The 23,783-nt window shown below is 32.3% G+C and overlaps 2 protein-coding genes and 1 non-coding gene across 3 annotated transcripts; 1 reads left to right on the top strand and 2 right to left on the bottom strand.

The window, feature by feature from the left end:
* Nucleotides 1–461: 461 nt before the first annotated feature.
* Nucleotides 462–587, bottom strand: LOC122271812 (U6atac minor spliceosomal RNA). Its single transcript, XR_006226612.1, has one exon. It is a non-coding gene; the product is annotated as a U6atac minor spliceosomal RNA (small nuclear RNA).
* A 3,854-nt stretch (nt 588–4,441) lies between these two features.
* LOC107444678 (delta-latroinsectotoxin-Lt1a) lies at nt 4,442–9,153 on the top strand. Its single transcript, XM_016058893.4, has one exon. The coding sequence runs from the start codon at nt 4,500–4,502 to the stop codon at nt 8,043–8,045; it is 3,546 nt and encodes a 1,181-aa protein (XP_015914379.3). The 5' UTR covers nt 4,442–4,499; the 3' UTR covers nt 8,046–9,153.
* A 10,032-nt stretch (nt 9,154–19,185) lies between these two features.
* Nucleotides 19,186–23,024, bottom strand: LOC107444674 (delta-latroinsectotoxin-Lt1a-like). Its single transcript, XM_016058887.3, has one exon. The coding sequence runs from the start codon at nt 22,997–22,999 to the stop codon at nt 19,250–19,252; it is 3,750 nt and encodes a 1,249-aa protein (XP_015914373.2). The 5' UTR covers nt 23,000–23,024; the 3' UTR covers nt 19,186–19,249.
* Nucleotides 23,025–23,783: the final 759 nt, after the last annotated feature.

Genomic DNA, 23,783 nt, shown 5'->3' with positions numbered 1-23,783 from the left:
AACAGACTATTCAATAAAAAGAGAGAAATATCAACAAGTTTATGAAATACAATGCACATGTTCAAAATATGCACATGAGGATTGCGAAATAAATATTTTTTTTCATACGATCGCCAAATAGCAGCCTTGTTCACATCCTTCTCCCCAAAATAGCGAAATAGTGTTGTCGTTGCTAATTCCCATCTGGTCTGACGGGGTCAGACCAGATCAATGAATCCGTTAACATTGAGAAAATCCGAAACCAGAATGGGAGAGGAATGAATATCGTTCCAGTCCAGCCCTAAACAGATCAAGATGTGCTCAGGTGATGCCTGGTTTTGTTGGCATTTAGGGCAAAGAGGAAAGATCTTTGATTTGGCAGAAAATGTGAGACCTTTCAGGTGTCCACAGGCCAGTCGGGATAAGCAAGTGTTGGTCTGCCTGTCACCAGGAAGAGATAGAGAGAGTCCTCGTCTTTTTTTAAAAAATTGTGGTTGAGATTCCCGCAAAGTAAGCGGGTGTGCCATAACCGTATATGTGTTATAGGCCCAGAAGCCATTCCGTCCTTGTCAAGGGGAGTGCTAACCTTCTCTCCTTTNTGTCAACTGATTCATGGGAGGGGGTATGCAGCTTCTGTTGTCCAAAGACCGGAGCACCGTGAGGTAGAAGACTGTCTTGGCTCCTGGTGGTGTTCTTTTTAGTCTGGCACCTACCCTTCGGCCTGTCAGGCTTGGGAGACCAGCCTGACCAGTAGGCTTGGGAGGCCAGTAGGCTTCGGCCAGTCAGGCTTGGGAGACTTGCTACCAGTAGCAAGCTACCTCCGGCATAGCCCTCCGGGTCATTGGTGCGCTCAAGCCTCACCGCCCCGTCAAGGCAGGAACACCATCTGGAGAATAGTATCATCCGATCGAAATAGTATCATCCGATACCACGTGATGAAGGCGGAGCCAAGTGCCAACTCCTGGTGAACGAACTATAGCAACATTTTTAAGAGAGTATTCAAAAACTCACCTCCTTACTTCTTTTAATTATTACAAAAATTATTTCTGTTAGAAAATCTCTGAAAAGAATTTCTGTTCTTTGAATAATTAATTGAAAAAGTAAAACAGTGAGTTTTTAAGGGACTCTATGGAAATTTTACAACCAGCCTTAAAAGGTTTAAGAGGACACTGGTCAGCTTAATGATAACCACATAAATATTTATGGCATTGGGATAATGCTAAAAATATGATAAGACTTAAAATAAATAAATAAATAAAAGCATTTAATACTGAAATACAAAATAATGTACTTTAAAATTTATAATACCAAAGTAACATAAGATAAAAATTATTAAATTCTGAATCCAAAATTATCATAAATTCAAGAATTAACAGGTTTCACCAATGACGACTAAAGCCGTTCTATTTTTGGTTATATGACGCATCAGGCACTGCTATAGCTGTCCTTTGAGTGTCTATACCAGGGGTGTCAAACTCGCGGCCCGCGGGCTGCATGCGGCCCGAGATGAACATTTTTGCGACCCAGTCAATATATCCGACGCAAAGTCAAAATAAAGTAGAAATGTGAATTAGAATGGAAACTAGCATGTAAAATTATAATATACTTTATTTATGAACTATTCGGATCATTTTAAATTGTGCACTCGAAAATGTAAAATTCTAATTGGCTTGCGGCACCTACCCTTCCAAGGATACTGCATCGTATCAAAAATACGCAGAAAAGAATTCAAATCTTAGAATAGAATTTGAAACAAGATTTAAAGATTTTAATTCTTTGGAAGTCAAATTTTGTTTGTTTTCTTCGATTTTCTCAATAAATATAGACTCAGTACCCAGTTATATGCAAATGGAAGTGATTGAGATTCAGTGCGACTCAAATTTAAAGGCAAAATTCATTGAAGTGGGTGTGCCTAAATTTTGCAATTATTTACCGGCAAGGTTCGAAAATACTCGAAAATTCACATATGAAATTATTTCCATGTTTGGAAGTACTTATCAGTGTGAGCAATTATTTTCTGTTATGAATGGAAATAAATCTCCTGTCCGAAACCGTATTTGTCACGTTGGGTCAATTTTGAAAGTAGTCTCGGCCAATAAAATTTCTCTCGACGTAGGAGAGATAGTAGCAGAGAAGAGATGCCAAGTATCAAACAATAATTTAACTTTTTTATGTTTATTACAATGTACTATTCAAAATAAAAATATTTATTTCTATGAAAAGCATCGTTTATTTAAAGTTAAGCATTGTTTATTTGGCCCAAGTTAGCTTTTGAGATTGACACCCCTGGTCTGTGCCGTCTCGAACAAAAATATCTCTTAGTGTATCTGTTAATTATTACTTCTTTTTCAACACTAATTCTTATTCCTTAGTATCAGAATCGCTGCAGAAATTGTATCTTAAAAATCAATTAGCTTAAAAATCCTTGAAAATTGTCGAAATTGGAATAAAGGTCACAAAAATCCCCGTCACCGGTAAACACATTGGCCCTACACATTTCGATTAATAAAAAAGAACCATCATTAGAGTTCGAAGTGTGCTAAAGCATTCATCTGTTAATTTTTCAGCAATAGTACTTTCCATATTACATATCAACTGTTTTTTGTTTGTTTGGGAAGAGGGAGAAAAAAATTTATTAATGTGCAAATTAATGTCAATATTTCATTTTTTTTTCTTATAGTATATATATATATATATAATTACATAGCTTTCTAAGTGCAGAGATGCCAACTGCTCCGGTCACGCCACATTAATAAAATTAAAAAAAAGACGGTAAATAACTGCTAAGTAAATTTAGCAAATATAAAGTGGTGAATTATATAAGCCTACGAATTATTTAGAAATGGTGGTGGATAAAAATCCACAAAATTGAATTTATTAAACCAAGAATCACAATTGATAAACTACCATTTTAAAACATATATTTGCTGTTCGGAGCAAATTGGCATCTCTGTAAGTGCTGTTATATGTATTCGCTCATGCGTCAAATTGACGCGTGTTCGTAGAGATAGGTATATAAGAGACGTCCGTAAACCTAGTGTTAAACATACGATTTATGATCGATTTCATATAAAAAAAATTTTTTTTAAATTTTTAAGATTTTCTGCACTTGCTCATCAAACTGAAAGTGTATAGCAACTTGTTATTATTAAATGAAGCAGTAATGCCACATTTATACAAGATCAAAATAAAATAAAATTAACCGAGAAATACCTAACTCAGAACGTTCCTGACGAATAATATATCAAATCTGATTTNATCAAACCAAAATATTTTACTAGTTAAATTTAGTAGGAATAACACGATCTGTGACGTAGGCTATAGTATACCCAATTTTGAAAGTAGTCTCGGCCAATAAAATTTCTCCCGACGTAGGAGAGATAGTAGCAGAGAAGAGATGTCGAGTATCAAACAATAATTTAACTTTATATATGTTTATTACAATGTACTATTCAAAATAAAAGTATTTATTACAATGAACATTGATTTTTTTTTCTTTTTTGCGGCCCATCTAAAGTTAAACATTGTTTATTTGGCCCAAGTTAGCTTTTGAGATTGACACCCCTGGTCTATACCGTCTCGAACAAAAATATCTCTTAGTGTATGTGTTAATAATTACTTTCTTTTTCAACACTAATTCTCATTCCTCAATATCAGATTCGTAGGAGAAATTGTATCTTAAAAATTAGTTAGCTTAAAAATCCTTGAAGATTGTCGAATTTGGAATAAAGGTCACAAAAATCCCTGTGACAGGTAGACACACTAGCCCAACACATTTTGATTAATGAAAAAGAAACATCATTAGAGTTCGAAGTGTTCTAAAGCATTTATCTGTTAATATTTCAGTAATAGTACATTCTAAATTGCATATCAACTGTTTTTTGTTTTTTGGGAAGAGAGAAAAAAACGTAGTATTGTTCAAATTAATGCTACAATCATCGAAAATTTTCTTTAAAAAATATGACAAAATGTTGTAATTTTTATTTTTTAAGCATACGACTGATGATCGAATTCATATGAAAACAATTTTTTTGAAAAAAAAAATGAATTTCTTGAACATGCTCATCAAATTGAAAGTGTTCGGCAACTTGTTATTATTATATGAAGCAGTAATGCCACATTTATACAAGATCAAAATAAAATAAAATTAACCGAGAAATACCTAACTCAGAATGTTCCTGACAAATAATATATCAAATCGGATTTAAATGTCAAAAGCAAAGTTACCATGACATTCAAATGAATATTTTATTCGATACAATGCAATATACAATTTTTATTTCTGAAGAATAACTTTCAGCAGAACATTTTATTTCATTGTTCATCAAGATAGATGACACATCTCTTGTAAGACGTTATTTTGAGTAATGACAATTCAAACATATTTTTTCGAATAACTTCCACAGGTGGCCGTTTCTTATATAAACTAGAATGCATCGCTTTTCCATTATTCACAATGTAGAGCTTTTTGATTGTCTGATTTCTAATATTTTCTTAGTAATACCCAATATAGCGTAAACATGAATAAAATGTACGCTATTGAAAACCAATATTCCAAAATTCGTCGGCGCAAAAGAATGACTTTTGAAGAAAGGAAAGACAAATGTAAGAAACTAAAGTATGGAACTCATGTTACTGATATGGTGAATAGTGTTGCTGATGATGTGAAAAAAATTCCCCTTATTGGTACCGTAGCCAGTATTTTTGCTTCTGGAATATCTATAATAGGTCATATTACCAAAGCTGGACTGGATATCGCTTCTACGGCCTTAGACTGCAATTCACTACCGTTCGATGAAATAAAAAGTGTTATGAAAGAGAGATTTAATGAAATTGACCGGAAGCTAGAAGACAACGCTGAGGCATTGGCAGAAATATCTGCATTGGTCAGCAAGACATTTGCAAGCGTTGAACGGACAAGAAGAGAAATGAAACAAGGCTTTAAACATATATTGCAAGCTATGGAGAACAATGAAATAAAAAAGATAGTGGTGAAAATCAACAATTTCGTGCAATATTTCGAAAATGAAAGAGAAAGAATTAAGGGACTGCCGCCGGACGAGTATGTCTTTAAACTTCAAGAGCCAAATAGTATTCTTGATTATTTGAGAGAATCCCGAACCCCTAGAGGCGATAGTTTGCAATCAGCGTTGTATGAAATTATTGACGAAGAAAATGAGTACGCCATTCCTAAAAACGAAGATGATGTTAAGGCTCTTCAAGCACTTTATGCACTTTTTTATGGTACGCAAGCGTATGTGTCTATAATGTTTTTTCTAATGGAGCAGCATTCGTATCTAGCCGATTATTATTACAAAAAGGGGAACATTGAGGAATTCAACACGCAGCTTGATTTAATAAGAACTGTTTTTGATGACTTTAAGTTTTCTCTTATAAGTAGTTTTAACAAAAAAGCATTGATGAACGAGGTAATTGATATTTTAGCTGAAGTAAAAATCAAGGATTTCATGAAAAAAAGTAGCAATAACTTTCATGGAAAAGTATCAGGTGGCTTGCTAAAATTAGTGAATCTTAAAATTAAAGTCAAAGACATGGAATTACCATTTATAAATGATACTCCTCAACCTGTTGTTCAAATATCCCTCATACCTCCTTTAATTGAAACTCCCTTTGGCGATTGGGAAGACAGGTCTAAGGTTAGATATGCTGTTCAGCTTACGAACGGTGGCTTATATTCCAAGTTTAGTGAATGGTCTGAACCATATACGGTTCAGGGCAAGGCCAGCCCGACCCTTACAATTCCTGTAGATCATAAAAGGAGAACCAGATTAATTTTTAGAAAAATTGATGATGAGAAGCCTCAGTTGGTGGGTGTTTTGTCAGAATCTCAAACCGAATTTAAAGATATCAATCGAGATCTTTACAATGCAGCTGGTAGAATAGACGAAGATTTGGCACTGGATGAAGTGAATAAATTGTTAGAACTTGGCGCAGACCCTAATGCTGTTTTTGAGTTTGGTAGAGGGTTTTTGCATGCCGCAGCAAAAAATGGTAACGAAAAAGTAGCAATGGAATTTTTATTGAGCAAAAATGTAACGGATTTGAATGTTAAAGACAAGAAAGGTTATACCCCTCTGCATTTCGCCGCTGAATCTGGTTATTCGGGATTCATAAAATTTTTGCTGGATCATGGAGCTGATGGAAATAAGAAGATTGATTCAGGACTTTTAACACCATTGCACATTGCAGCAAAAAATGGATTCGTGAAAGCTGTTCAGACTTTAATTGATAGTAACAGTACTAATCTGAACGAAAGCGACGAGTCTGGATTTACGGCTTTGCATCATGCCACTCTTGGAGGATCCGAAATAGTTCGTACACTGATTGACAGCAAGCGTATTAATGTAAATGCCAAATCATTGACTGGATTAACTCCTCTGCATTTATCTGTAGTTAATGGTGATCTGAACGTAGCAAATTCTTTACTACATAGTAAGGAAGTAAATATAAATGAAAATGACTACAAAAAAATGACAGCTTTACATTTTGCTTCGATGGTAGGTGATGTAGATATGATTAAGTTCCTTACATCGATGGATGGAATTGACATTAATGCTTCAGCAGCAAAAAATAATTGGACTAGTTTGCATACTGCAATTTATTTCCAAAATGAATGGGCTGCTTTAGAATTATTGAAACTAAAAGCCATAAATTTAAGCTTACTTGCAGATGGAAACATCACAGCTCTACATATGTCGGTGGCTAATGGACAGTTAAACGTAGCCGCTGAATTGCTTAATAGAGAATCAGATATTGAAGCAAAAACTAGCGATGGATATTCTCCTCTTCATCTCGCTGCGATGCATACGGATCCAAAAGTATCGACAATGTTGCTTAAAAAAGGTGCTAACATGGAATCAAAGTCCAGTGAAGGTCTCACACCTCTGCACGTTGCAATTTCTTCAGACAGATTTCAAACCTTTCTCGTTTTAATTGAAGAAGGTGCAAACCTGAATGCAAAAACACCTGAAGGATCTACTCCATTACATTTAGCAACTGATTTAGGGAAGCAAAATGTAATTGTGGCATTATTAAACAAAGGAGCTGATGCTAAATCTGTGGATAAAAAAGGTCGTAAGCCAATTCATATAGCCATTATCAAGTACGATTTGCCTGTGGTCAAAGAGTTCGTAAAGCATGATCCGAAAAATGTTGATCCTGATTCTGATGCGTATGAGGAAAACATCAATTTAACTTACGAAATTTTGATGAATGATATATATGATTATCTCTCCAATAAGTATTCTGAAGAATACCAAGATTTCGAAGACATGTCGCCGTATGAGATATTAGAGCAACAAGGTAAAATCGATTTGCTAAGATTATTGGTCAATGACCCGTCCCAAGAAAAAGTTATTGAGCATACATTTTCATTATATTTTAAATTAGTGCAGGATTGCGTGAAAAATGAAGAAATTCATTCTAAAAAACCGAAATCAAAGTCACGCAGCTCGTGCGTTCCACCCATACGTTACCGACGCCATTACAATGCGTTAAGCTCATATTTCGACAAAATCAAGATAGTTGATTTTAAGTACCGAAACTCAGTAAATGTTGATGATTTTAGCAAACCAGGCAAAACATACGACTGGATGGGAGATTTTTCTTTTTATCTTAACAGAGTTTTTAACGGGTTAGAAAATTTTGCACTTGGTACGCCGAAGGAAATTGAAAATGAAAATTATTTTATTAAGCCTGAAGCTAATTTATACTTAAATGCAAATACTGCTAACAATTTGATACTTATATTAGATTTATTCATAAGAAAGCTTACGAAAGAAAAATATCATTTCCGCAATAAAGAATCATTTGATTTGGACATTCAAGCAATGGCTCTGAAAATTGCAGAACAGTTTGAAAAATTTATGGACACTCAGAATATAAACAAACAACAAATCGATTTTTCAGATATACATAGAACTGTTTACAAAATTCTGAAAACAGGAAATGCCAGTGAAATACCAAACTTTTTATGTTCTTTTATAAATTCATATGCAAACAAAATTTCTAACTTTGAAAACATGTTTTCTATTCTGCATTGCTAAAGAGGAACACTTGGGAAAAAAAACCTTAAAACACTTATTTTAAATACATTATTGAATGATATAAAATTCAAACTTTTTGTGCTTTTATATTATGCTTAAACACCCGTATATACACACAAAAATTTATATTGTGTTCTTTACAACACAATGATGATATATTTAAAGTGATTGATATATTGTGATTGATATATTTAAGTGATAGAAAGATTGATATATTTAAAGCACTACTATTAGGTATATTTCTTTCAAATATATTATTGAATGAAGGAAAATTCCCTCAAGAATTTCAATCTTAATACAGTGATTTATTTTTTGCAAAGTCAAAGGCAATATTTTGGAAACACTAACTATTAGATACATGAAGTTTAAAAATGTTATTAAATGACAGAAAAATCCCACCAGAATTGAAATTTTAATAGAATATTTCACTTTTTACAGTGTTAAAGACAAATGACATTTTTGAAACAATACTATTATATACATCTATTTCAAATATCTTATTAAATGAAAGAGAATTCCCGCAAGAATTGAAATTTAAAAAGGATGTTTTATTTATCATAATGCTGAAGACAAATAATTGATGTTTTGTAAACACTACTGTTAGATACATACATTTTAAATATGTTATTAACACGTTCACGACGGGTATTGCGTCTGAAAGCGGGACGGAAAAGAGAAAATACTGTTAGAAAAACTATTTCAATATTAGATAATATTCGGGAGGAGTTAATCTATTCTCAACAATAACAATTCACTGTAAGGAAATTTATCACGGCGAAGAAGCAATTCAATATTAAAATTGACAATTGGTAGTTATGGATTTTTATTATTCTCGGGAAAAAACTAAAAAATTAAATTTATTTGTTACCAGTTTTTACTCCGGTGCACCGCCCGATGAGACAATCTAGCGTGACCCACCGGTGGGTCACCCCGGCGTGAACGTGTTTAATAGCAGAGAATTCTCACAAGAATTGAAATTTTATAATGATTTTTTTTTCAGTGCTAAGGGCAAATTATTGATATTTTGGAAAGACTACTATTAGATGCATTTATTTTAAATATATTATTAAATGAAAGAAAATTTTCCCAATTAAAACTTTAAAAGGTTGTTTTACTATAATTTTTTTTAGAGTGCTAAAGGCAAATTATTGATGTTTTGTAACCACTAACTATTAGATACATTTGTTTACTTAAATAGTCTATGATTTTATAAATCCGGGTCTTCTTAAATATTGACGATATTTTTCAAATTCACAAGAATTTTCTATAATTTTAATATTTACACATGTTACAATCATCCCATAATCCTTTAGGCTAATTAGGAAATGCGAAGAATAACACTGTCGGCCTAAATTAATTCAAGTTTATTGCAATAAGCTTTGACTATGTTGTTGCGTTGCTTTGTCTAAAGACAGAGTTAGTTCTAATTTTATGTTAACTTCATTTTGCAAGTCTTTATTTCACCCGGCTCTTTGCAATAAGCTTATAATATTGTGGGATTCTCGTCGTAGGCCTGAAAACTATCCCGTTAACACTAGGTTTACGGGACACGTCATTTTGACGGATTTCGACTTTTGTAAGGAAAATTATAAAACCCGCTTGAATTTTTATTTTATCTCTTGTAATGACTTTTAACCATTGATCGAAGTAAATATATATTGCATGCTATTTACCTCAAAAGCGTTGAAATATTGAAATTATCTATGTGGTATACCTATTTCTACGGATATGCGTCAATTTGACTCGATCATAATTTAGACAAAAGTTTAAGTAAACAAGCAATTATCACATCAATAATAAATAGGAATGTACCGACAATGCTTCGATTCGTTATCTCAAATAAAACAAGTGATAAACAACTGTTGCCGATAAGCAATAATATTAAGAACAAACGCAGAATGTCAATTGATGTCAGAGTGTCAGATTTTGAAGGTTTCAGTTGCTTAGTTCGAGTATTCAAACATAAAATACTATAATATTTCATAAATATATATCTCAGATCTTCATTTTTTTTTATAGTATACATATACATTGGCTAAGTGCAGAGATGCCAAATGCTCCGGACACGCGAAAATAATTTTAAATAAAGGTCAATAACAAGAAAGTATATTTTGAAATATGAAGTGGTGAATTATATATCCCTACAAATTATTTAGAAATAGTGGTGGATAAAAATCTATTAAATTGAATTTATTAAATTAAGAATCACAATTCTTTCATACGTCAAATTGACGTGTGTCCGTAGAGATAGGTATATAAGAAACGTCCGTAAACCTTGTGTTAATAAGCGCTGATCAATTTTTTTTTCNGAGATGCCAACTGCTCCGGACACGCGAAAATAATTTTAAATAAAGGTAAATAACAACAAAGTATATTCTGAAATATGAAGTGGTGAATTACATGCGCCAACGAATTATTTAGAAACAGTGGTGGATAAAAATCTACTAAATTGAATTTATTAAATTAAGAATCACAATTCTTTCATACGTCAAATTGACCTGTGTCCGTAGAGATAGGTATATAAGAAACGTCCGTAAACCTAGTGTTAATAAGCGCTGGTCAATTTTTTTTTCAATTATAGCATTTAATATATTGTATTTAGTTTTGTAACCATTAATTGCCTCGATTAATTATGCTACTTAAAGTGCTCTTCTTTCACCTTAGCTGTCATTGTCAGACGACCATTAACTGTGAAAACATTTTATGATATAGAATAAAGGAGCGAGAGAAAAAAGGAATGGAATCCATGAATGAACATCTTTAAATTAAATTAAAGAGTTCCAAAATTCCGTCCATTCTCTTTACCAAACTACTGGTACTATATATTCCAGATTGCAGCAACTCTTCCCCTAACGAATTCGATCAAGGAGTCACAAATTTATAATAAATGTAATGAAGAAACGCTAAATTTATTAAATAACATATCGTGGATCTTTAATATGCGCTATAAGTTGATTAGCTATTTTTTTTCTTTCTTCGTGTGAGCGCTAGCAGAAATTAGTATACCGAAAAAAACTTTGAGGAAAAAATCTGTTGTGTAAACTAAAATGACCAAAAAAAGAAAAATACTATCTTGTATTTCCCGTAAAATTTTTGTTCTATTTAAGAAATACAATAGATATACCAATAACTGTTATAACAATAGTTTTCCATTACATACAATAGGTGTATCACTTATTATGTTAAATTAATAATGTAACTATAAATATGTGCTCTCCGTTCAATTTTTATTTGCTATAGGTTTTACATGATAAGAAAAAGTTAGAAAACTTTTGGTAAAATTCGTTCCAAAAGAAAGGAGGCGTTACTAAGGAAAGACCTTGATGCTTTTAAATAATGCTCTAAAATCAAGCCGATTCTGTTTTTGGTACTCAGTGGAAGTTAAAGTAAATATAATGAAAATTAGTTATCTATTACATACAACAGGTATAGCACGTATAAATTAATAATATAATTGTAAATATGTGCTCACCGTTCAATTTTCATTTGTTATAGGTTTTACATCAGTGGTTACCAACTGACTGCCCGCTGGCCGCTTCCGGCCAGTGAAGCCTTTTTCGTTGCCCGCGAAATAAAATATATTAGTTGTCATTTTTCTGCGGACAGTTTTCGTAAAAAACTATAGGGGTTTAAAATATTTTTCTTTCGCTTCAAAAAAAAAATTAAAATGAAAAAGAAAGAAAAAAAATAATAATTTCTTCGTTTCTGCAAAATTTTACATACCAACGGTGCAAAAAAATTTTTTTTATTTTGTGAAAATAATTTAGCATGTGCGTATCAGAAATTTTTTCGAAGAAATTCTCCGATTTAACTCTTTTAAACCACTCATTTTGGGCGAAATTATTTTAATTTGTAAATTTTAAAACGCATCAAGGAGGTAATGAATATCGTGTTTTATTTAAATTCTTTGAATTGAGCAGAAAAGAAAAAAAATTTTAATTCCAGATGCTCGAGAATTTTTTTTAATTTTTAGATTATTCCTAATAAGTCGGAAAAAATTTTTTGGATAAACTTGTGACCCGCCATTTGACTGGCCTTTTTAATTGCAGCCCCAGTCCTCATGTAAGTTGGAAACCCCTGTTTTACATGATAAAAAAAAGTTCAAGTACTAGTATAACTCGTTCCAAAAGAAAGTAGGCGTTACTTTCAATCTGAGAATGGGAAAAACCTTGATGTTTAAATAATGTTCGAAAATCAAGCCGGATTCCGCTTTTTATACTCAGTGGATGCATTATTTTTAAAAAGTGCTTAAATTATGAAAACTAAATATATCTAATAATAACCTCTGTTTCTGGAAACAGATTGACATTGACTAATAAAATCTTCATGAAAAAAAATTATAAATTAAGAATTAGTGCCTTAAATACTTACCAGTAGAATTGCAATTTTATATATAACAAAAAATTTCTTTTTCATCTCACATTCACTCCACTCTACCAATTAATAATAAACCAAATCAAACTATACGGCTTCATGCATTTTCTTTCACGAAAAGGTATGTAGCTAAGCTATAATGCTGGAAGAACAACAATACTCATATTGCTTTGCTTATACGAAACGAAATAGTTGTGACTCTGAATAAAATCATTGCCTCAGCTGTGACTAATTTCCCAACTACTGTTGCTGTTGTATTATCACAACACCAAAAATCTCAATGAAAATATATGCTGATTTCCTGTCACAGTTAATAATTTTCCCCCCGTAATATAGCTTAGTTTATAGTATATTCACTCTTGAAATTCAAAACAAATTACATGTTTTACTGAATTTGATTTTCTTTCTCTAAAGGAGACTGAATGTTTCATCATAATTTTAAATCATGCAGTTAATAAAAATGTGTAGTTCAAAAATTTATATTTTTGCGAGTTTGTTAAAGATAAAATATGTTCGAAGTAAAAGTTATTGTTTAAAGACCTGATATTTTTACAGAAGGTTAAACGACATTGCATACATTAATATTTTAAGGAATGCAATAAACATTTTTTTTCTCCCCTACCTAAATCGGCAGTTATTCTATCTTTGAAATGAAAGTGAAAAGAAGAAAATATCGAAAACTGAGTTTGTAAAGAATTAGACAAAATGAAACAAAAACGAAACACGTACTAGATAATTGATAAATAAAAAGTTTAAGAAATATGCGTAAATATTTTGAAGTTTTTTAAAAGTATTTTTATATTTATAACTAGTTATGTGTAAAAACAAGTGTTTAGTAGATATGGTACATGAGAGGTCCCAAATTCGATCCCTTGGGAGCACATGCTTGTAGTTTACGTTTTTAATTATAAATTTATAGTTTTAAAAGATTTTCAACAAATATTCTTGATGCAATTCTTTTTAGCAATTTTATATCTACCGAAATAAAATCTATATCACTTACATTATCTTTTATTTATAACTAATGATGTTGTTTTTTAATAAATGGTAAAATGTCAGGTTGAAAAAATTCTGTAAAAGGTCTGTTTTATGGCAGGAATATCTTTTTGAATATTGGATAGAAAATTAATGTCATTTTTAAAATTCTGCAAATGACTGTGTGTAACTTTAACATAACATAACCTTAACATAACTTTTTCTCCAGTTAAATAATAGTAATTCTACTACAATTTGGGAGGGGAAAATTGAATTTTTTTTAAATATCTTAATTTTTGCTTAAATTGTAAGTCCCGCAGTGGACTGATCGTTAAGACACGGTTCCCAGCAGCATCACTGGCTGCTGTCAGTGTGCGGATGTGTGACCACTTGGATCAGTCTGCGTAGGGACCGAGGATGTGCGGTATTGGTCCTCGTTAAACTGCGCTACCGTAAAGTGCTCGACTTCGCGCGCAGGTCGTCGGGCTTCCGTCTTCGGATCATCCTCCGGGATGTTTCCCAGACCGTCGCCAATAGCCCGTTGTGCAGCTCTAGTGCGACGTAAATTAACAACAACAAAAGCTTAAATTGTAAAAATCATGATGAGTATGAAGACCGATATCAATAAATATCAAATTTTAAAATAAAATGAACCACTTTAAATACAACTGAATAAATTTGAGTATAATATCTATAAATGTATATGTAGGCCATAGAAGGCGCCACTACTTAACTAATTTTAATATTTATATTATGTATACGTAAAACTAAGCGATAGTAAGGCTGATAAATTTTTTCAAAAGCATTTTTTTTCCCTTGGTGAAGAAACTTAAAAGTAATAAAGGTTTATAACAATAAACCTTTATTGTTAATAAAGGTTTTATTAACAATACAAACTTTTAATTCAAACAGAGGCTTTCAAACAGAGAGAGAGAGCAAACTTTTAATTCAAACTTTAACGATTTTATTTTCAAACAGTGAATGATAAACAGAATTCATTTTTATTAATTGATTTGAAATAAATCAATGATGTTTAATAGATTAAGAATGACAATTGCCATTGCTCCCTTGAAGCTAAAAATTCGAAGAAAAAAATATTTGGATAATTTGTAAGTGAATAAATAAATGAACTACGCAAATAAATGAAATTATTGTTATTCAGCTCTATTTAAGAAATTAATATTGTTTTCCATGCATATGTATCTCTCTTACTTATTACTTATTGGGTCCTGAAAATTTGGTAATTTGAGAAGCAAAGAATGAGGTTAGGATTTCTTTAAAGGATTCTCTGCATACAGATAAAAATTAGAAACGAAAAATTATTAAAGCTAACTGTCAGATCTTGTAAAATTTTCAAATTTCTAAATAAAGTAATTTTGACTCCATTGAACGTCCGGATTTATGAAGCAATAAAAAAGGAACTCCTATTTTGCAAAATCAGAAAAGAAAAAAAAATTTCTGTCTCTGCTTGTAATTTAATTTTAAAATATATTTTTTTTGTCTTAATTTTAGATAAAAACTTAATTTTTATTTAGGATGTGAATATTTATAATATTAATCAATAAATATAAAATCTATGCAGCCATCACTAAAATTTTACAAAAATGCTATGTTGTTATTATTTGGTTCAAAGCACTAGTTAACTTTTAATCTAAGGTTATTAACCTGTATTTAAAAAATAAAAATTCTACAAATTGACTGAACTCTTTATTAAAAATTAGTTTAGAGATTATTTAATTGATATTCTTTTATCGAAATAATTATGCTAAAGTTTAATGATTTTTATCATTATTAATGATTTTTATTAGCAAGGGCAAACTCCATGATTAAATAACCAATCCAGAAAAAAGGTTAAAATGACTGGTTAGGGCAAATATAAAGATATGTAAATAAAATAAAAAAAAATTTAAAAAAGCACATGGGAATGATAAAAAATAATAAAAATCTAAAGCCATAATAAATTTCTTAATCACCAAATAAATTCATTTTTTATTTCTAGTGAAACATATTCTATCTTTAAAAAAATTACAACAGTAAATAAATGCATAAAATGTTTTTTAATAATTAGTTTTTAAATAATTAATTTTTTTTAAATAAAAAAAATTTCCATGACCTTAAACTATTAAATCTGTCTTAAAAGTCATATTTCATTTATCATAAAATACTTTAAGCCTAATTTCTATTTGTTTAAAATGTAGCTTCATATGAAGAGAGATAATAATAGATTTAAAATTTCAGTTGGAATTATCTGGAATGTTCAGATAATTTCTCTGTAAAACACCAGAAGACAAGTGAGGGAACTTGGCAAAACTTCTATTATGAATATGAACTTTATAAATTTTTTGAGCCTAGCTGAGTGGTTTAGAGGAACAGCTCAGTTCTAAGGTTACTAGAAATTTTTTTTTAACGAAATATAATACCACTTGAATGAATTAACGGATTACTGGGAGTCCTATGTTCATTATTTCTCGTCTTTTGAGCTATGCTCAGTCTCTTAACCCCTTGGGAACGGGTGATTCAGAAAAGCATTCGTATAAAATCAGAATCAAGTTGCAATTAAATAAAAAACGGGAACTTAAATGTAGTCGTTGCTAATTTGACAGACTTATTTTGTTGTTACTTTAATTATTGTTAGTTTAATCATATATATAATCAATGTTAATTGAAAGTCTAATTAAATAGTTTTATTTTGAACAAAGTAATGGTGAATTGAATAAATCAAACAATTATAACTCCGCCCACAAAAAAACTGCGAAAGAATTACTATGATTACCAGTTTTATCTTTTTACCCTGGTTGATACGGTTTTATGCTGGCACGTATTTGTGAGAGTCGACGCGAAAGGGTTAAACACACGCATTAGTAGTGATGCCCTTTTTCTCTAACACGAATTTGGAGCCATACCCATTCTCTTAAACTCGCAATTGTAGTGATGCCCATTTTTTCAAACACGAATTTGGAACTATGCCCATNGTGGCCTTTTTGGCCAGGTACTCCGGTGCACCAATTATTAGTTTCCGCAGTTTCCACTTTTACAAAAGGTTTTGGGTTCATGCGCGCAACTGGTTCACTCTTTAAACAGTCTGAGCGGATTACTTATAAAAGACCGTGTGGAGGCTTCTTGATGTAGGAGGTGATGGTTAAACACACGCATTAGCAGTGATGCTCTTTTTCTCTAACACGAATTTGAAGCCATACCCATTCTCTTAAACTCGCATTTGTAGTGATGCCCATTTTTTCAAACACGAATTTGGAACTAAGCCCATTCTCTTAAAAACGCCCTTAGGGCTATATTCCTTTTTTTAAAAATTCGCATTTCAGGCTATCTCTGCTGTCTTAAACGCGTATTTGTGTAAAAATAAATAAATTCGGTGACAAATTACTTTTTTGGTACTTTCCTTGCTTCTCCGAAATACTATGATAGAAGATGGAACATTTGATAATGAATAATTTTACCACTTCTTTTTTAAAGTCTGTGAGATTTAATAAACTTGGGCAATACTTGGGTCTTAGTCAGACAGATCAAGGCAGGTGTTCCGCAAGGCAGTATACTAGGTCCAGTTTTGCATCTAATATATACATACCTGTAAACTTTAACGCATTGGCGTAAAATTTTATTTTTATATTTAAAGTGGTTGTAAATATGTACTATTTTTTTCTTCTATAAAACTAAATTTTTAAATGATTTTCTTCACCACTATTCTTAAAAAAATTAAGCATATATATTAATATGTATTACTATCATAATAGGCAGCTTAAGCTTTTTAATACCACTGGGAAAAATCATAATGGAAGGGATATACTAGTGATTTTCCAGTAAACACCAATAATAATAACTACCTAATTGCATTCTATGCGGACGACACGGCAATAGCCATGCGTTCTATGAACCCAAACCAGTCTGTCGTTAATCTCAATAAACTTATGCCACCTATAGAAAATTAGTGTATAGAAAATAAAGTTGCTATAAACACCGATAAATCCAATCTAATGGTCATCAGAAGAAAAAGGAGATTTAAAAACATTAATAGCAATGTCACTCTATTCAATAACCAATTACAAATAAGGCTAATTACCTAGGCCTATGCATAAATGCTGCCTATAGCTGCATTAGACCACTACTGAACTCTAACTCAGCACTTCCACTTAACCTAAAGAGGCTACTGTATTTACAATGCATTAGACCGATACTGATATACGCCAGCCCTGCTTGGGGCTGCGCAATGCCAAACCAAATTAAAAAACTGGATATAGTACAAAATAAAACTCCCCGGCGTATCACTGGAGCACCTTTCTACCTCCCAAACTCCTCTATCAGGAATGACTTAAAAATAGATAGCATTAGTGAACATATAAATAAACTAAATGCGACTCTCTATAAAAATGCAAATAACTCAGATGCTGCTGATTTCAATAAAATTCTAAACAAAATTCTAATTCCCGATATGAAATACTACAACCCGATTACTTCATTTTTTCTCTCAGACATGATCATATCTAAATATTATCAATAAACTCAGAAACACACACAGCATATACACTGGACTATGGCAAACCCGGTGAAGGAGTAACCCTGAAAAGGGTCCGATCCGGGCAACCCATAGCNACTATTTTTTTCTTTTATAAAACGAAATTTTTAAATGATTTTCTGCACCACTATTCTTAAAAAAATTAAGCAGACATATTAATATGAGTTACTATCATGACAGGCAGCTTAAGCTTTTACTGATACAACGTATTTTTTTGCTTAAAATTGAAATTTTTATTCCATTTTAATACCACTGGGAAAAATCATAATGGAAGGGATTAAAAGTTGGCAGGTATGTAGTAATTTTCCAGTAAACCCCAAGAATAATAACTACCTAATTGCATTCTATGTGGACGACACGACAATAGCCATGCGTTCTATGAACCCAAACCAGTCTGTCGTTAATCTCAATAAACTTACGCCACCTATAGAAAATTAGTGCATTGAAAATAAAGTAGCTATAAACACCGATAAATCCAATCTAATGGTCATCAGAAGAAAAAAGAGATTTAAAAACATTAATAGCAATGTCACTCTATTCAATAACCAATTACAAATAAGGCTAATTACCTAGGCCTGTGCATAAATGATAAACTCACTTGGAACCTCCATATAGATAAAACAGTAAATAAAGTCTATGCTGCCTATAGCTGCATTAGACCACTACTGAACTCTAACTCAGCACTTCCACTTAACCTAAAGAGGCTACTGTATTTACAATGCATTAGACCGATACTGACATACGCCAGCCCTGCTTGGACGACCGGGTCACTGTTGTAGCAGGGCCTTACACCAACTTTAACCATCCGTTAATGTTATGTAAACATGTTAATAATTTATTAAATATGCGTATAGATTAAATGCAGATTTAAACTGACCATCGCCTCTGCAATTCACCGCCATTATCCACTTACAACGCCATTATTCCAGGTGCCGACGGGCATAATCACCGATAAAAATGTGAAGTGTCCGCTTCGCGGACAGGTGCACTGAAATAGAACTCAGTTCAAGTTCAAATGAGTCTTAGTATACAACGCCATCACTCCAGGTGCCCGCGGGCACAACTACAGATGAAAATGTGAAGTGTCCGCTTCACGGACAGGTTCCCTGTATACGAATTCAGTTCATAAGTCTTAGCACATCAGAATTAAATAAGAATCGAAGGCGTTACAAAATTGTTAAACTATTGGATTACTTTTAAAGTGATGTAAGTTTTGTGTAATGTAATTTTGGTGTTATTAATAGAGTTACTAATATTAAATAATTCAATAAGAATTGTAAGTTTAATGATTTTGCAGGAATACAAAGCGATTTCGTCATATGAAGCATTAATCTAGTGTTACATTTTCAAACAGTTTTGATAAGAATATTTCAATTTGAAATGGCTGTAAAATATCTTTTAATAACGAACATAGTTTTTCTGTAAATTTAGCCACATTACCAGAATGAAGAGATTTGTAAATCATTGAATAAATTTCAAAAAAATCAATTTGCACATTCGCTTTAATAACACCCAACGCATTCACGAATTGCTCCAGATCTTCGGTGATGTTAAGAGCCTTAGCTTGTATTTCCAAATCAGAAACGGTTTTGTAGTACATAAAGTCATGCTTTTTCGCTGTTAGCTTTCGAATAAAAGTATCTAACAGAAGTAAGATACCATTAGTATCCAAGTTAGCAGTTGAATTAACTTTGAAGAAGTTGAAAGTCTTCTCAGTAGATTGAAAAGCTTGTATATTATTATTTCGATATTCTGAGAGATTTTGAGTAATGTTTTTCATCAGATTGAAGGTTTTCACATTATCTGTGGGTTGAATGTTTCGTTTATTATTTAGATATTCTGAGTGATTTTGAGTAATGCTTTTCATCCAAGTGAAAGCCTTTCTGCTATCAGTGGATTGGACGGCTTGTTTATTATTATTTCGATATTCAGAGAGAGTTTGAGTAATGTTTTTCATCTGATATGAGGTTTTCACGCTATCAGGAGATTGGATGATTCGTACATTCTTATTTCGATATTCTAATTTATTTTGATGGGCTCCATTCATCCGATTGAAGCTTGCATCAGATAACACAGAATTATAAACACTCGATTTTAATAATTTTTTAACACTATTTTTTAAATCTGATAGAATGTGACGTCTGACATGTCTTGATGAAACGCACGGATCTACTGTATCTTTTGAATCATCTTGATTGGTGGTTTTAGTTACGCAGTGTTTCGCTATGTTATCAATACCATTAACAATGATAGGAAGTATCTTTACTTCTTCTGAGCCCTCCATAAGAACTTTTAACATTTCTATTTTTCCTTGCTTCTCAAATATTTGATAGGGAGTCATGTCCCTAAATTCCTGATATTCTGGAGAATCCTTATTCAAGTAATAGTGGTACAAGTATCTAACAAGAGTGCTAAATGTGAATGAAAGAATTTTATTGTTATGAATTAAGAATTCTTCAGTTTTTGGGTTAACAATAATACGATCATGATTCATAAACTTCCTAATGATATCTGTATTGTAATTCTGTATCGCTATTTGTATCGGTAGCAGATTGTTGTGATCCACTGATCTGGAATCAGCTCCTTTGTTTAATAAATTAGTCAGTGTTTCGATTCTCTCTGCTTTTGTGGCAAGATGCAAAGGTGTTGATCCATCGTTTGATTTCGAATTTATATTAGCACCATTTCTAAGCAACAAAGAGGAGATAGTAGGTTCAGGTCTGAGGGCTGCAAGATGTAGAGGGGTAAAACCTTCAATAGTCTTAGCTTCAATGTTTGCTCTCCGATCAAGTAGTCCAGTGATAATGTTCAACTGTCCGGTTGCAACTGATATATGTAATGGCGTGATGTTTTCACTCGCAAAAATGTTGACATCTGTCCTTGCATCTTTCATTATTTCTGAAGCAGAAGTCTCTTTTCTAAAATATATAGATAAGTGCAAGGGAGACCATTTTTTATCCTGTGTCACAGCATTGACGTCAATTCCCTTTCTAGACATAAGGAACTCAATCATTTTCGTATTTTCAGCCATACAAGCAAAGTGAAGGGCAGTCAAACCGTTGTTATCTCCAGCATTTACATCCAGAGCTTGACTATCTTCCAGAACTTCAGCAACTTCTTGATCACTGTTCATAATAGCCAAATGAAAAGGAGTCAGGCCACTCTCAGATTTTGTATTAACATCAGTTTCCTTGCTTGACAACAGAGCTTCTAGAACTTTAGCACCACCTTGGATTACATAGTGCAAGGGAGTAAAACCTGACTTATCTTTAGCGTTGATCTGTAGATTTTCATTTGCCATTAATATCAAAACAGTTTTATCAAACCCATTTCGTGTTGCTATGTGTAATGGTGTCAAGTGATCTGTTTTAGTTTTTGCATTAATATCACCTCCATGTTGTACGAGCATTTGTATAAACTCCTTTTGACCTGCATCAGCAGCTAAATGCATCGGGGTAAAACCCTTTTTGTCCTTTACATTTAAGTTTATTGAACTATTATTCGACAAAATCCTCAAAGCTGCTTTATCATTACCACTTTTCGCTGCAGCATGCATTACACTTCTATCCGAATCAAACACCGCGTTGATATCAGCACCGTTTTCTATCAGTAAGTTTATTTCTTTTAATGCTAATTTCTTATCAACCCTTCCAGCTGCGTTGTAAAGATCTCTATTTATATCCTTGAATAGTATCTGTAATTTACTCAAGACTCCTACTAGCTGAGGTTTATTGTCATTAAACTTTCTGAAGACAAGTCTCTTTCTTCTTTTAAGATCAATTGGAAATTTAAGCGTGGGATTTGCTTTACCTTGCACAAATACTGGCTCCGTCCATTCACTTAATTTTGAAAAAAGACCATTCTTTTCCAGTTGCACAGCGTACCTTACTTTGGCTCTGTCTTCCCAATCCCCGTGAGGTGTAGAAAGTGCGGAATCTTCAAACGATATTTGAGCAGCAGTTTTCGGCACGTCGCTGATGATAGGTAGCTTTATGCTTTTAATTTCTCTTTTAAGTTTACGTAAATTTCCCTCTCTATGTGATAATTCTTGATATAATTTACTTTCCAGATCTTTAACAAAGGCTTTGTCTTTAGCCTTGTTTAATGTTTCGATAGCTTTATCCAGAAAAGAATTATTAGAAGTTCCACCAGTTAGTGAAGTTTGGAAATCTTCAAATATGGATTTCAAAGTATCAAACTGCTTATTAAATTCTTCCATATCACCCTTTTGATAATTGTAATCAGCTAAATAAGAATGCTCTTTCAATAAGAAAAACATAATCGATACATATGTCTGTGCACCGTGAAATAAAGCATGCAATGCTGAGAATGCTTTAGAGTCATTAGCATTTTTGGGAATAGCATAGTCACTATCGATGATTTTATGTAAAGCAGAATGCAGGCTGTCTTCATTTGGAAGCCTAGTGTTTCTTAAATATGTGAGTACACTGTTTGGTTCTTGCAGTTTAAAAATGTATTGATCTTCAGGAAGACTACGCATTGCTCTCTTTTCATTCTCAAAATACTTTACGAAATTTTTGATTTTATTGATACTGTCTTTTAGTTCCTTATTTTCTATTGCATCCAATATTTTATCAAATCCCTCCCTCATCATGACTCTAGTTTGATCAACAATCAACATGGTTTTACTCACCAATCTGGAAACTTCTTCTAGCGCTTCCATGCTTTTGTCCAATTTTCTGTCAACTTCATTAAATCTTTCATCCATGATTTCTTTGATTTCGTCGAAATTTACGTCATCGCAGTCTAATGCTTGCGATGCAATGTCCATGCCAGCTTTGGCAACGTGGCTCACCATGGATATTCCCGCGGTGTAAACACCTGCAACTTCTCCGACTACTGGTATGTCGCTGACATCTGAAGCTAGATTTCCAACTAATTCTGTAGCTATGGAAGCGTATTCTAAAATTTGGCATTGCTGTTTTCTTTCTGCTATTTCGTTCAAATCTCGTTTCAGACGTGAATTTATTTCTGATTGATTAGTAATATTAGCTGTTGCTACGGCTGAGAGAAATTCGTTAACATGCATGGTAGATTGTCTCCTATGTAAAAACATTTTGTTAAGACTACGCTTAAAGACGATCTAAAAAGTAGAAAAAAATTCCTTTGAATTTATATATACATGCTCACAATAGTTGCAGAAGTTGAGTTGCAGCTGTTTCTAAAGAGGAATCTCAAAGAAGAATTGTATATTCTTCTTAAGATATAATATAATGAAAATTGTTTCTATGAGTTCCACCTGCCAATTAATGACACATGACAGAACAAAAGAAATGGGAATAGAATACTTTTTATCAAGCTCACATTTTACAGCAGACTTCTGTCATTTTTTTTAAGCTTGTGGAGGTTTGTTATTAGCTTTAGAGTAAAAATTATTGAGGATTGCAACATTACAAAAATATGAAAGGTTTTAAGTCCGAAAAAAATATTTTAATCCAGTGTTATGAAATGGTGTCAAATTTTGTAGATTTATTTCACTATGTTTTATTTCTCCCAAGAAGAAAATATCATAGAAACCATGTGTAAATATTCATATTACATATGTTAAGATTTTTTAATCTAAATACAAACTTGCCAATAATAAAATTTATAAAGTTAATTAAACGCAATGATATTTGCCGAACATATTCGCGTTTATAAGCAATTAACCCAACGCATAACAGTTTCATACATAAACCAATTGGACGCTAGAGGACGTCCAAAACTTCCTCAGCTGGTCTCCATTTATTCAAATTTCAAAACCATTAGGGTATTGAACTGGCAACAAGATCTGGTGACGTACAAAAATGCATGGAGAAATATTTTGGAGTAGGCCAAGGCCCACCCCCGGCTTTTATGCT

Source organism: Parasteatoda tepidariorum, chromosome 9 (assembly GCF_043381705.1).
Source record: "Parasteatoda tepidariorum isolate YZ-2023 chromosome 9, CAS_Ptep_4.0, whole genome shotgun sequence".
Classification (NCBI taxonomy): Eukaryota; Metazoa; Arthropoda; class Arachnida; order Araneae; family Theridiidae; genus Parasteatoda; species Parasteatoda tepidariorum.
The sequence above is the reverse complement of the archived record's forward strand: the minus strand, read 5'-3'. Positions and strand labels throughout refer to the sequence as shown.